General features: G+C 39.9%; 1 protein-coding gene across 4 annotated transcripts in view; it reads left to right on the top strand.

The window, feature by feature from the left end:
* Positions 1-13,042, top strand: part of LOC122972884 (trichohyalin-like) — a 97,697-nt gene that overhangs the window by 39,874 nt on the left and 44,781 nt on the right. For 3 of the 4 annotated variants that reach the window (XM_044340279.1, XM_044340278.1, XM_044340281.1), the window contains 3 exons: positions 3,145-3,264; positions 9,786-9,953; positions 11,843-12,022. In XM_044340279.1, the coding sequence (XP_044196214.1) occupies positions 3,145-3,264; positions 9,786-9,953; positions 11,843-12,022 (468 nt within the window). The remainder of the gene's footprint in view (positions 1-3,144; positions 3,265-9,785; positions 9,954-11,842; positions 12,023-13,042) is intronic. The other variant, XM_044340280.1, reaches the window with a different exon arrangement.

The raw sequence follows: 13,042 nt of genomic DNA, 5'->3' as shown, positions 1-13,042 counted from the left end.
AAATAAGTGGCATTTTTGTGTGTGTGTGTGTGTGTGTGTGTGTGTGTGTGTGTGCTTGTACAAGAGGGAGAGACAGGTAGAGAGAAACAGAGAGGGGGCATGAAAATGTGTCTCTACAAGATAATGCAAGCTGTTATTTACATATTAACTAAATGTACACTGTGAGTTCATGTATGTAGCCTATGTATCGTATCTATGTGTATTATAAATGGGTGAGTAAGTGTGTGTGTGTGTGTGTGTGTGGTAACTCTGTATCCCTGGTGAGCTCATTTCTTTCAGAAATCAAAGTTAAATGGGTCATCTATCATGAGAATATGTGACTGGGACACTTGTCTCTGCCACGCTCGGTGTGTGTGTGCAAATGCGCACAAATGCAAGGTGTGTGGTGCAAGGGCAGCGTGTGTGTGCTACTGCAGCTGTGTGCACCCTCTTATGTGTGTGCATATGTCTGTGTGTGTGTGCATGTGTGTATGTGGTGGCCACTTGTCTTTGCCTGCGCTATGATTAATGGTTTACATTGGGCTGTTCAGCCATGCATGTTTCTTGGTTTATCGTTTTATGCTGTCTCCAATTAAAGCTCCATAACTTGAGTGATGGCTTCACGCCAGTGTCCATCAATAGAGGCCATCAGCGGCCTTATGCATTCAGGATATGGAAGCCACACACTAACTAATATCCTCTTGTGTCAGAGCCATTGGGCAGTCTGTGCGTGTGAATATGCAGATGTATCTGTGTGTGTGTGCATGCACAGTGAAAAATGTCGATTGTAATCGATCTAACCAATAACCATGTAAATCTGGTTTTAGTTCTAAAAATCTTAAAACGGTGTCAGTGGGGTGAAATAATACCACTTTTTAATCTAAATCTGAATCATCTTGAACAACCTTCTCAACTTAAGGTGAGCCTTTTTTTTAACATTATAGGGAAAGCAAAACTGAAGGTCCTTATAGAATAATATATTTGTTGTTTATTTGCATATTTTTTGCAGTGTGTGCATGCAGTTCTGTCTGTGCCAGGAAAGTAGTAGGGGATACATACATCTGGACGTGTAAGCTCGCTCATGTGTGCAGCACACAGGCGTGCACGCGCCGCGCAATATCATTTCACGCAATATTATTTCTCATATAGCTGTAATGACATTAGGCCGATATGTTGATTATACTGTCGGCAAACAGCAGCCTGCTGATTGGGTTAGCATATTACCTTATATCACATCTCTCCATTCATCCCTGTGTTTTTTTTTTTTATTGCCCTCATTTTTCCAAATCACTTCCCGCTTCCCCAGTTTCTTGGGCGAGGTTCCAGGCTATGCAAGCAGGTGATGTGGAGTAATATGATGATAGGAAGGCACAACAATGCTAGGGAGGAAAAAGCTAAAACCTAAGAGCAGTTGTTACACGTCTGGATACAGGACAATGCCTGGTGGTAGAATAGCAAAGTGTTAACTTCTTCAGGGATGAGTACATTTTTGATTACACTAACTAAAAAACAAATGAGCACTCAGTGTGATGGTTTCTGGTCAGCTTTTGTTTTTGATAAGTATATTTAAAGGGTGTGCAGTGGAGCAAAAATGTGATTTAGTAAAAATCCAGAATAAGAATGGGGGGTGGGGAGGCAGGAGGGAGATAGATATTTCAGCGTGGGCTACTCAGACTGTTAGAGAGAATGAGATTTCATTTGCAGCTGGGACATTGAGTGATGACACTAGTGGTGTGGGTCTGTCTGTGTGTGTTTGTGTCCACATATGTGTTCACACGTTAATGGTTGAGTATTTGCACATAGAATATACACACACAATATTACACGTATATATATTGTTCAAACTATAGATATAGTTGCCTACAGTTTTTAGTGTGAGGGCAAGAGAGAATCGCTCATGTGAATCAAAAACCTCTTTTGTTAGAATGGGACAGTTGTGTTTTGCTTGTGTAATTCTACTGTGTGTCAGTTATCTCTATAACATCAGTCTCTAAGCAGTAGAGCTCAGTGGCAAATATCTATATCACTGAAAAAACACACTACATCAGCATACATTCACCTCTCTTCCCCTTTTCCCTGACCAACATGTACACACAAACACATATTATAGTGTACACTCAAACACAGACATCATTATTAACTAGCAGGAAACAAACACTACACAAAACACCACAGGCAATAATCATGCTACGGTTCAACTTAGACTTTTGGTTCTGTTTGTCTGCTGTTAAATACAGCAACATGAGCATGTCTAACTGTCAAGATAGGAAATTTCACTGCAAATTACTAATGGTGTTATTTGATATTTTGTACCACATGTGCAGGTAATGATTTAGCCATGCATAGTATACAGTAGGACACACAGGCAGTAAATGGAAAAAAGATAACAATAACAATAACTCACCTCAGCCATCCCTAATATATAGGCTGCTACGCCATGTCATGGCTATATGACACTCGGGGAAAAATGAACTGTGGTTATCTGGAAATTAAAAAAAGGAACTGATTTAATTTTCAGCAGTAGCTGAAGGGGCTGGGGGGAGGGAAAGAAGGCGGATGGACCTATGGATGGGGGAGGGGTGGGGGCGATGAAGATGGAGGAAATTAATCAGTGGTATCATCTCCATGGGAGTTTAGCTAAGCACCGACCTCAGCGCTTTAGTCAGCCTATGAGGGAGCTGCTACTGTAGCTGCTGCCATGACAAACCAAACCCACCAAATCACCATTCACATACACTTTCACACAAAGACCACACAATGATCACGCATCAGACATACAAGTACATCAGCCTCAGTGTTATCAAAACATCCCACTCTATGTTTGTATAGATTTATATATGAACATTTTAAGCCTAAAGAAAAATGTATGCGTGTGTGTAGAAGCATACCGTCCATCCTGATGTGTAGGGAGAGTATGTGTTGTTTATCACGTGTATGCAGAGCTAGTCAGTCTTTTTTTTTATGTCTGTCACTATTTTTTGAAATGGTATTCTGATTTTATTTTCTTATGAGGACAATCCCATGCAGCATTGCTCATAACTGATTCTTCACTCAATCATTCAATTTGAGAGAAGACATTTCTTCCACTGTAAAATATTCAAGCAAAACTAGAAGTGAGCCGACAGAAACAACAGTGAATGATAAGAACCATCGGCTCTGTTGCAGGCCGAGGCCAAAATGACGTCTTTGCGGCACGAGCTCAGCACCTTATTTGAGAGACGGATGGAGGAGAAAGAGATGAGTGTTAAACAACTAACTGAAGAACTGAACGGAGTGAGACAGCGGGTGAGTTAGCAGAAATATACAGATGCTTTTGGATCCAGTGAGTTTTTGTCAAACACACAAGTAGACATTGTACAGTATAGTACTGAAAAGCTATCAAATTAAAAAAAATGTATTGCCTTGTGAAGCTTTGGCTAACATTACTGGTTGACCCCTGGGATCCTGTCAGCTAATTTAACAATGCTCTATAGCGCTTCAATCAGTTTTCCACCCACTTATTTTATACCCTTTCAATTATACAGATTACCAATGCTGCTGGAGTTTATTGAGCTGTACTTTTGATTCAAAGGCACACCAGCCCGTTGAGGCACAAGCACCGACACAGAAACACACACGCACACACACACCCACACAAAAACACACAAGTACACACTACTTGATCTGCATATCATTATGCTTTTGATCAAATGCCAAGGTTTCGCTGAGAAAGACATCAGAGTCAAATGGAGCGAACATGTACACAACACCTGTAGGATTTGTGTGTGTGTGTGTGTGTGTGTGTGTGTGTGTGTGTGTGCCTGTGAAAGAGGCAGCTGTGAAATCTGCACCTGTTTAATTGAATTAGCCTTGTTAATGTATTCACACCAGCTGCCAAAAAAGCGTGGCATTAACGAGCTCGTTAGACCAATTAGTTAATTAATTGTCTGAATAGCAGCAGCTTCCCAAAGAGCTGCGTCTTCATTATCTGATGGCTGCCGCCTGTTTGATCATTGAATGAGAGCTGATAATGCATTACTGTCAGACTGTGCTCATGACTGTGTGTGCGCTTGGGTCTCTCCCCAAATGTCAACTATTCATGCATGTGTATGTGTGTGTGTGTGTGTGTGTATATATATATATATATAAATATATTGATCTATCTATCTATCTATCTATCTATCTATCTATCTATCTATCTATCTATCTATCTATCTATCTATCTATCTATCTATCTATCTATCTATCTATCTATCTATCTATCTATCTATCTATCTATCTATCTATCTATCTATATAAGAACCACAGAGACACAGGTGTGTGCATGAATGCTTGTATACTGTATACTTGTCTGTCTTTGTGTGGTATTCTCAGAATATGGTGGCCAATATCAGTGTGCATATTGCAGTGAAAGGTTATGTGGGGGCCGTCACTCCCACAGGTAAAGACAGAGCAGTCCTCCTAGCCACTTTCTAATCTCTCTTTTATTAGAAGTTAATATCTCGCCTGCTCTTTCTCACTCCACACTCCCACCTGCTTAGAAATGGCCCCGCTCCATCTTTTTAATTCAATTATATTAGCCACCCTCTCTCTCTCTCTCTCTCTCTCTCTCTCTCTCTGTGCCCATAACTCTGCAACTCACATCTCTCTCTCACACTCAATCTCTCTCTTTTTTTTTCTCTCTGTCTCTTCCCATCTCATCCCTCCTTCCTTTGTCCTCAAACGTTCCATTTCTATTCGTAATCCTAGATGGAGGATAGACTTTGGCCAATCAAGGATTTGTGCAAGCCGCTCTCCCTTTCACCTTGTTGGCAAAAACATATGATGGCTAGGAGGAGAGAGAAAAAAGGGAAGGAGACGGGAGGAGGAGAAGAAGAAGGAGGCGGAGGGCAGGACCCCAGGGGCGAAACTTTGATTGCTAAAGTAATGAGACTTGATCAGATTGAGGTCTCTCTCTCAATAGGGGCTCTACTAATATGAAAGTCCAAGGCTTAAGCACTTATTTGAAATAAAATCACAAATCTGATATTCTTTCTTCCGGACTTCCAGCCAAGGTCCTATACTCCCCCACTGGAGAATTAAGACTTCACACAGACCACATGGGAACTTTAATCATCTCTGATGGTGGCAGATTTGGAGATGAGAAAAATCGCCGTAATGTATTAATTATGTAACAATATTATGGAGTTCTCAAAGTCAGCGCCATAAAGACCTTGGACTATAGCAGGGATTTTGACAGACATTGGGCTCTTTAACTAGCTGCCTGGTGGATAGATCAGACAGGACCTATAGTGGGTGCAATTATGAAAATGTTAATAAACTGGGTATACAGATTATTTAAAAAGAATATTAAGCAATGCAACCATTTTTGTTTTCGCTAATAATAATGTGACTTTTATGATCTGAACATACTTTAGTAAGTGATCATTTCAATGATGATTTAGAAACTTTTAAGACCATAAATATCACATTGCTAATAAAACTCAAGACATTTAACTTTCCACGGGAGAAAAAAGCAACACACTGTGAATCACTAGCTGACACGGACAGACAGTCTGAAAAATCTTGAAAAAAAGTCCCTATTTTATTAGTCACTTTACTTTGCAGTTACTTTTGTCCTGGGTGGGAGGTGGGGAAAGGGGGGGGGGCAAGCACACACTGCTGCATCAGCTATTGACACATTAACTGTCTTATGCACTTGCTCGCATTAGTTAGCTTAGCTACAGCACATCATTTTAACTAAGATGACATAGAACAATCAGTATATTTATTTAATATTTTCTCTCCATTTACTTTTATACATAGTTAATACATAGTTCAAATCTATCATGAGCTTACTGACCTAGTTAATGTGCCAATCCTAATACGACACCTTAACTTAAATCCATATATGGTATAGTACATTCTTAAAGCATTAGACCTGCTTAACGGCACGTGTTTATTTGAAATACTCTGATATGTTCTTTGACTCTGGTCCCTAGTCTACAAGCAGCATATTTACTACACACTATTTCAGTAAATCTCAAGAGGAAGTTGAATTATCTCATTAAACCAGGACACAGAATATACTGTAACAATGAAATAGCCAATTGCATACCAGTGAATAAAAAACATGATATGATGCTGTTTTCCTGAGTGTTTTTCATTTTCACTGTCATGTGCATAATTATTAGTAGCCCTGTGTGAATGTGAATTGATTGAATTGTTAACATTTCAGTTACGCCTTCATTCTTTGTAGAAATAACTTGACAAATATGACAAACAAAATAGCCGGAGAGTGCTACACACTAGGCACAGTCACAATATATTGCACAAACCTCAAAACAACATGTTTTATGACACTTGGGCTTTATGTAAACATGAAAAGAGAAAAGAGAAACAATCATGTCATTTTTTTTGGATGTGTTATGCACAAAACAATGCATACAGGGTTTATCAAACTGTGTTCCTGTAAATGTTGTAGCAATCAGGTAAATAATGCCAGGGTTTTAATATGCAAAGTTAACTTAGAGGTCATCTTGCATGAGAAGGTTTGTTTTTCACAGAGTCGTCCTGCTTTCTTGTGAGCATTTGCAGTCACTGAGCTCAGAGTTTTTCAATCCTGCAAGTACCTTAGACTTAAGCTTATTTTGTTTAATGCGCATCCTCAATTATATGCTTTGCACACTTTAAAAAAAACATAATGATATGAATTGGCAATACAATGATATGATGGTGGCAATCAAGGTTTTGGATATAATATTTGGATATACTGCATATGATTTCCTGTTTTTGGTCTAATGGAATGAACTGCAGTCAAAAGTAAGTACAGTAAAAACAGTTGCAGTAGCTGAATTTTAGTAAGATGTAATTTCTTTAATGTAGTTAAACATTGATGATTATGATATTTAAAATGTGTAGCAAATGTGCTCTTTTGCTTCATAATCGTTTTTCATCTGAAATCCCTCTTGCACTATAGATGGGTTAGCATAAAGAAGACGAACTTTTGCCCACTTTTCTAATACATTTAACTGCGCTTTTGCAGTCTACTTGGCTTTAGCACTGAAATCCACACATTATTGTCTCAGTTTTGTAAAACTTATTTTATTTCCCAATAGTGACACTAAAAGTGGTGGAATATCCAGATAAAAGAGTAATTTTAATTCACTCTTGTAATACGGCCCTATTGCTTATAATTGTTACCATCTATTAGCCATGATGTGGATGAGTTAACTCCATAAAAGACCACCTTTAGCTCACTGTTACAATACGTTGGATGATATATATACTGGATTGTCTGGAGAGCTTTCTAAAAGAGGCAGAGGAGGCCTGTGTCAGTACCAAGGCACATGTCCAGAACCACAGTCTGCTGTTAGAGGAGACAGCGAGAGAGTTTAAGAGATTATCAGCAGTTAAGAAGAATACTGCACTTTAGGAACCCTCTATGTGTGTGTGTTTGAGTGTATATCGCATGTGGTTATATCTTAAATCATCTAGTCTGACAAAAATGTGTAACGGCGTGGGTACTTGCGCATGCATGTGCATATAAAAGTGTGTATGTGTGTGGGTATGTAAATGTGATTGTGAGTGTGTGTTTACATGTGTGTGTTGACTGTCTGCGGAGTCTCCTTACTAATCTAACACAGGGCTCATTTAACACAGTGCTAATGAATAGGGGCTTTGATTTGGCAAGGGGTTCTGAACCACAGGCCCACACACACTCACATTCATGCATGGGGTGAGGAGTTCATCCACTGTCTGCTTCCTTAGAAATAATTAGTCTCTTTCCCCCAATAATTAATCAAGCACAATTTATTTACAGTAACACACAACAACAGTTATTCTGTTTTAGTTTTCAACTATTTATAGATAATAGTCATGTGCTTTATTCCATGGTTCTGCATACATGCATAGATTGTGAGTTACAATTTCCATTTTGGAGGTTTACGATAAGCGTTTGGGTGTGTCAGTTTTAAACAGACACCATGAGAGTTAGACTAAAAGATACTTTTTCCAGACGAAATGCCAGAGACCTAATACGCATGATAAAACATGTTGAGGTTTTTCCACTTTAAATTACTGTATCTTTGGTACATCTGCCAATATTATTGGACAGACTATTGAGATCTGGTGCACACAAGAGACCGTCTTTCACAAGATCTTTGGCACAAGCATATTTTCTTGTACACACCCAATGGATTGCAAGAAAACAAGAAAAAATTAAAGGGGACGTATCATGCACATTTCCCGGTCTATATATTTCATCTGGGGCTCTACTTGAATACCTTTGCATGATTTACAGTTCAAAAAACTCTTTATTTATCTTATAGTCGCCCTTTACCTAGCCCTTCAATTTAGCCTCTGTCTGAAACAGGTTGCTTTAGCTCCTGTCTTTTTAAGACCCCCCTCCCAGTCAGCCCACTCTGTTCTGCGTTCAGCTGCGTCTCTGCAGACTTCAGGCAGTTCTGGAGGCTACGTAAACAAAGCCTTATTTTTTTTCCTACCTGCATTCTGCGAAGACACGCCCTACTCTGCCTCTGATTGGCTAGTACTTTTTGCCTTTTTTGGTTAGGTTTGTTAGGTTGGTTAGGTTTAGGCATGAGGAATGAGATGGTTACGCCTGGGACACACTGGATGCGTGAACCTCAGCAGTGTGTGTGCGTCGCTTAACTGCTGCGTCTCTCACGCTTGCAGCGTCCACACTGGAAGCGTGTCTGCTGCGGCGCTTCTGCCACTAGCAGCCCTATCTTTCTCGTTTTCCCTGTCTATTTCTGCTGAGAACCGCGCGCGTCACGCAGAGAAAATAGGTGAGATTTCGAATCTTTAGATGAAGCGACACAGTAGCCGGCAGTGTGGCAGCTCTAACCTGTTAACATGGGCACCGAAAGGAAAAGCAAGAGGTTCTGCGATGCACACGTGCTGCTCACACATCCAGTGTGTCCCAGGGGTTAGGGTTAGGGCAAAAATATCAGAGTCAGAGCCAATCAGAGGCAGAGAAGGGGCAGGTCTTCACAGAATGTGGGTAGGAAAAAAAAATAACGCGTAAACAAACAGTAGGAGTAGAATTTCAGTATTTTTCTCGTTCTTTACATGAAATGGAAACTTCTCAAATACATCTAAATGCGAGTGGACAATGTGAACAACCCAGATAACAACCTTAGCCACAAAGACTATGGAACAGACGGCCGCTTGCGAGCATGCATGGACAATCTGACATAATCATGAGGAGGAAGTAGAGGTAACATTGCAAACGAAGTGTTCAGAGAAGGCTGAAGCCTGGGCTTTTGACTTTCAGGGAGCATTTTCATGTTTTAGAACTTTAACAATGTCTAACATAGCCATCTGACAACATAACAGTATAAAAAATAACAAAATCACAAAAATCATGACATGTCCCCTTTAAAAAAAACAATTTGAGAGGCTCTGTAGGGGGCAACCATAGTGGCCATTGTACAAAAAAGCGATATGAATTTCTCCTATTTGAGTCATGAAATTGTAAGCAAAATGTGAAATCTATGAAGTAAACATACTTTATTTCATTTGATATTTTGACAATTGTTCAGATTCAGTGGAAGTGCTAGCTCTACTTAGCGTAATCTGAGGCATGAAATTAATAATAAGGTGAAAAGATGCATCCAAGCATACTACTTTTATTTGCCCTTTTGGTGTTTGCATAGACACAAGGGAGGTAAAATCTACAGGCTTTAGTATTATTAAAGACCAGGAAAAGAATGAAAATAACATAGTGTATACTAATTTGTGCCTTAACTGTATATGTGCACATACTGTACACAATGTTCTGCTGTGTGTGTGTGTGTGTGTGTGTGTGTATGTGCGGCACATGCCAGATGAAAGAAAGAGAGGAGCATGTGAGGCACCTGGACCAGGATGTGGTTGGTTTGCAAGCCACACAGGACTCTCTGAAGAGAACCTTGGCTATGAAGGAGAAACACACACAACAGCTGGTCCAAGACAACACACAGCTCGAAGACAGCCTGGCTGCACTGCAGAGCAAAGTAGGTGACACAAACACACACAGGAGGTAAGCTCTTCTTAAATAAGGAACAGAATTGGGCAACCTTCTCTAAATCAAATCCAGTCAGGTACATCGGGGAATTCTCCTCATTTTTTACTTCCTTCACAGTTAATCATCCGTCCTTCTTCCCCTCCTCCTCTGCCTTTCCTCTCTCAACCTCTCTCCATATTTAATAACTCATCGCCACCATTTTACCTCCACAGAGGGTTGGCTCGTTGTACAATAAAGAACCATGTTCTTATGAATATCACTTAGCCAAGAGAGGGACTAAGAGTGGAGGAGGGGGGTTAAATCTTGTTCTGTTTCTCTTTTGTTCATTGGTTATTTTTCTTCAGATCATTCTTTCTTGCTTTCCATCTTTATTTTTTTTTCTTGTCTTTCTTTTTCTCTCTCATCTCCCTTGTCCAGTCTCACTCTCGCCCCCAATGAGAACCAATGGTAATGAATGGGAACATTAAAGAGTCATACGCATGATGAATGGTATGGCCTTTAGGTTTTGCTCGTTGTCCTTTCTCTCTCTTTCTTGTGATTCTGTCCCTCTCTCTGTCTCACTCCGACTGTATTTCTTTCTCTCTCCTTCTCCTCCTCCTCCTCCTCCTCCTCTCGCCCCTCTAGGTATATCAGAGCGGCGCGTGGCAGTGATGTGTTTTAGGTTTAAATTAACCCATTTACTGTGTCCTTGACCAAACCGAGTCATTCATCTGCTACTAGTGTTTTAGTGATGCGAGTGCTTGCCAGGCAACTAAATGAAGTACATTCAACATAAAAGCATGTTACTTGACGAGGGAACATTCGAAACACTTTCTCATGTGCCGACTTTGTGCTCTTACTTTTCTAACACTAACTTAATTTCCCTGTTACTTAATTGACATTAGTGATGTATTTGGGACACGGCAGCAGTTTAAATGTGATCATTTTAAGATTGTATTCCCTCATATCTTGATGCACTGGGGCTGACTTTGCATACTTGCACTGTCAGGGATTTGAGTCTGACTCAAATTTGTCTTTTCCTTTTCCCAATAAAAAGCTTGTTTATATCAGAATCCAAATTAATTTGCCCGTACAAGAAATTTATATTGGAAGGATTGATTTAGTAGGTGATGCACAGGACCAAACAGGTCACATATAGTGCTGACAAGATGCACTGAATGATAATAGACACTAGCATTTACATATACTTTCACCTCCTAAGTATTATCACTGACACATCGATATTTTAAATAGCTTACACTGGTATCCATTTGAAAATGTACTTGGATCTGTTTGCCTTTCCAGGGTTGTGTATACATAGGCTTTGAAGCATGATTTCATTGGACAGGGAAAATGTAGTAGCCTAGCTAAACATCTAGAGAGGGAAGGTAACATTAAAGAAATATGGTGTTTTCCAAGGACCCGTGTTAATCAAAGCATATTGTTTCTCTTGTCTGATGGGGAGCCAGTAGAAAAAAAAGACAGCAACTCACGAGCCTTGCCCCAAGGTTTAAGAAGCACTACAGTAGTCTAAAGTTAGTGCCCTACAACTTTATGATTTGTAGACTTGCAGTTTTATTGCTCCTGAGTCAAAGCAGTAACTGTAAGGTTCCCCAGACTGGCACAATGCCTTTATGATGTTCCTTTTCAGTGCCATGGAGACAGAGAAGAGGCAAACATCCCTAAATTATACTCTCATCTCCTTCTTGTTGTAGCTGTAACGGTTCACCCATTCTTCTTCTGTGCCTCTCTTCCTTGGCATCAGTCTCTACAGCTGTCTGTGTGCCTGCCTGCCCCTCTCTCAGCCTTTGGAGTAGGTTCAAACCATAGACAACCACACATACTGAACTTATTCTTCATCTCTACCCCCCTCTTTATCTATTTCTGCACACCCCTCAGTTACAGACTAGTGAGTACATGGTGAGTGACATAAGTGAGACCCTGGATCAGGCTGAAGCCAGTCTGAGCGTGGAGAGGCAGCAGAGGCAGCAGATTCAGGACCAGTTCCACCATGCCAACAAAGAGGTGGAGCGTCTGCAGCAGGAATTAACTAATGCACGTCGCACCACTGAAAAGAAGGTAATTGCTTTCTTACTCAAGACCTTCATTCACATATTAAATACATAACCACTTTATTGCAATAATTTAACTGAGACAAGCGCATTTGACTTCCCTGTTGTCGGCCATGTATTGTTGACACTTGATACCAGCGTTATCAGCGAGTTCTCTGCCTCACAAGGTCACAAAACATTTTCTACATAAAGTGGACAATGCCAAGAGAAAAAAAAATGGTTAAACTAAAAATACGCAATTTCTACAGGATGGAGATGAAATATAATATTCACTTTAATGTAATGCATTGTCTTTTCCCACAATGGGACTGATAAGAGGGATCGCACAGGTGAGGGATTCATTTAAATGTTCAATTTTCAAATGTAATATTCTCTGTGACAGGCATTGTCTATTTCTACAATAGTGCTGATAATAAGGTTTTAGATAATGGGTAATGGGATGTTCTGATATTTAGAGCCTTATTAAAAACACACACTTTTGACAAAGACAGACAGAAAATTTGGGATTATTCTGCTAAAATGGGATTTTTTCCCCCCCTGCTAGGGCTACAGTAAAACTAAAAAAAATCACATGCTGCAATGCTTTTTAGACCTTTTTATGCTCTGCCCTTTTTGTGATACAGTATGCCAAAAGCATATGTTAGTGGTTTGTATTTAACCTTCAATTAACCAGGTTGGAAAGATACTTTTCACAAAGCTATTGGTGAATTTCAAGGGCTTGGATTTATCAAAAAAAAAAAAGAAGCAGCCCACGAGGTTCAGTCCTTTTCACTGGCAAACCTCTTCACTGACAATATTCATTTTCAGAATATTTCTCTGGTTAGGGTTAAGGTCAGGATTTTGTTGGCTATCACTGAGGCTATTGTTACAACAGTCACCCAGCTATAGACTACATGGTCTGTAGCTCATGTTATATGAAAGTGAGTGGCCTTTGCTAAAATAACACGTTTTGATTCAAAATTTTAGAGCATATTTTTAACCTCTTGTCATTCACTCTCAAGGAGTGAACGTGAATTTAGTTGCCATC

This window comes from Thunnus albacares, chromosome 21 (genome assembly GCF_914725855.1).
Source record: "Thunnus albacares chromosome 21, fThuAlb1.1, whole genome shotgun sequence".
In the NCBI taxonomy this organism is placed as follows: Eukaryota; Metazoa; Chordata; class Actinopteri; order Scombriformes; family Scombridae; genus Thunnus; species Thunnus albacares.
The sequence above is the reverse complement of the archived record's forward strand: the minus strand, read 5'-3'. Positions and strand labels throughout refer to the sequence as shown.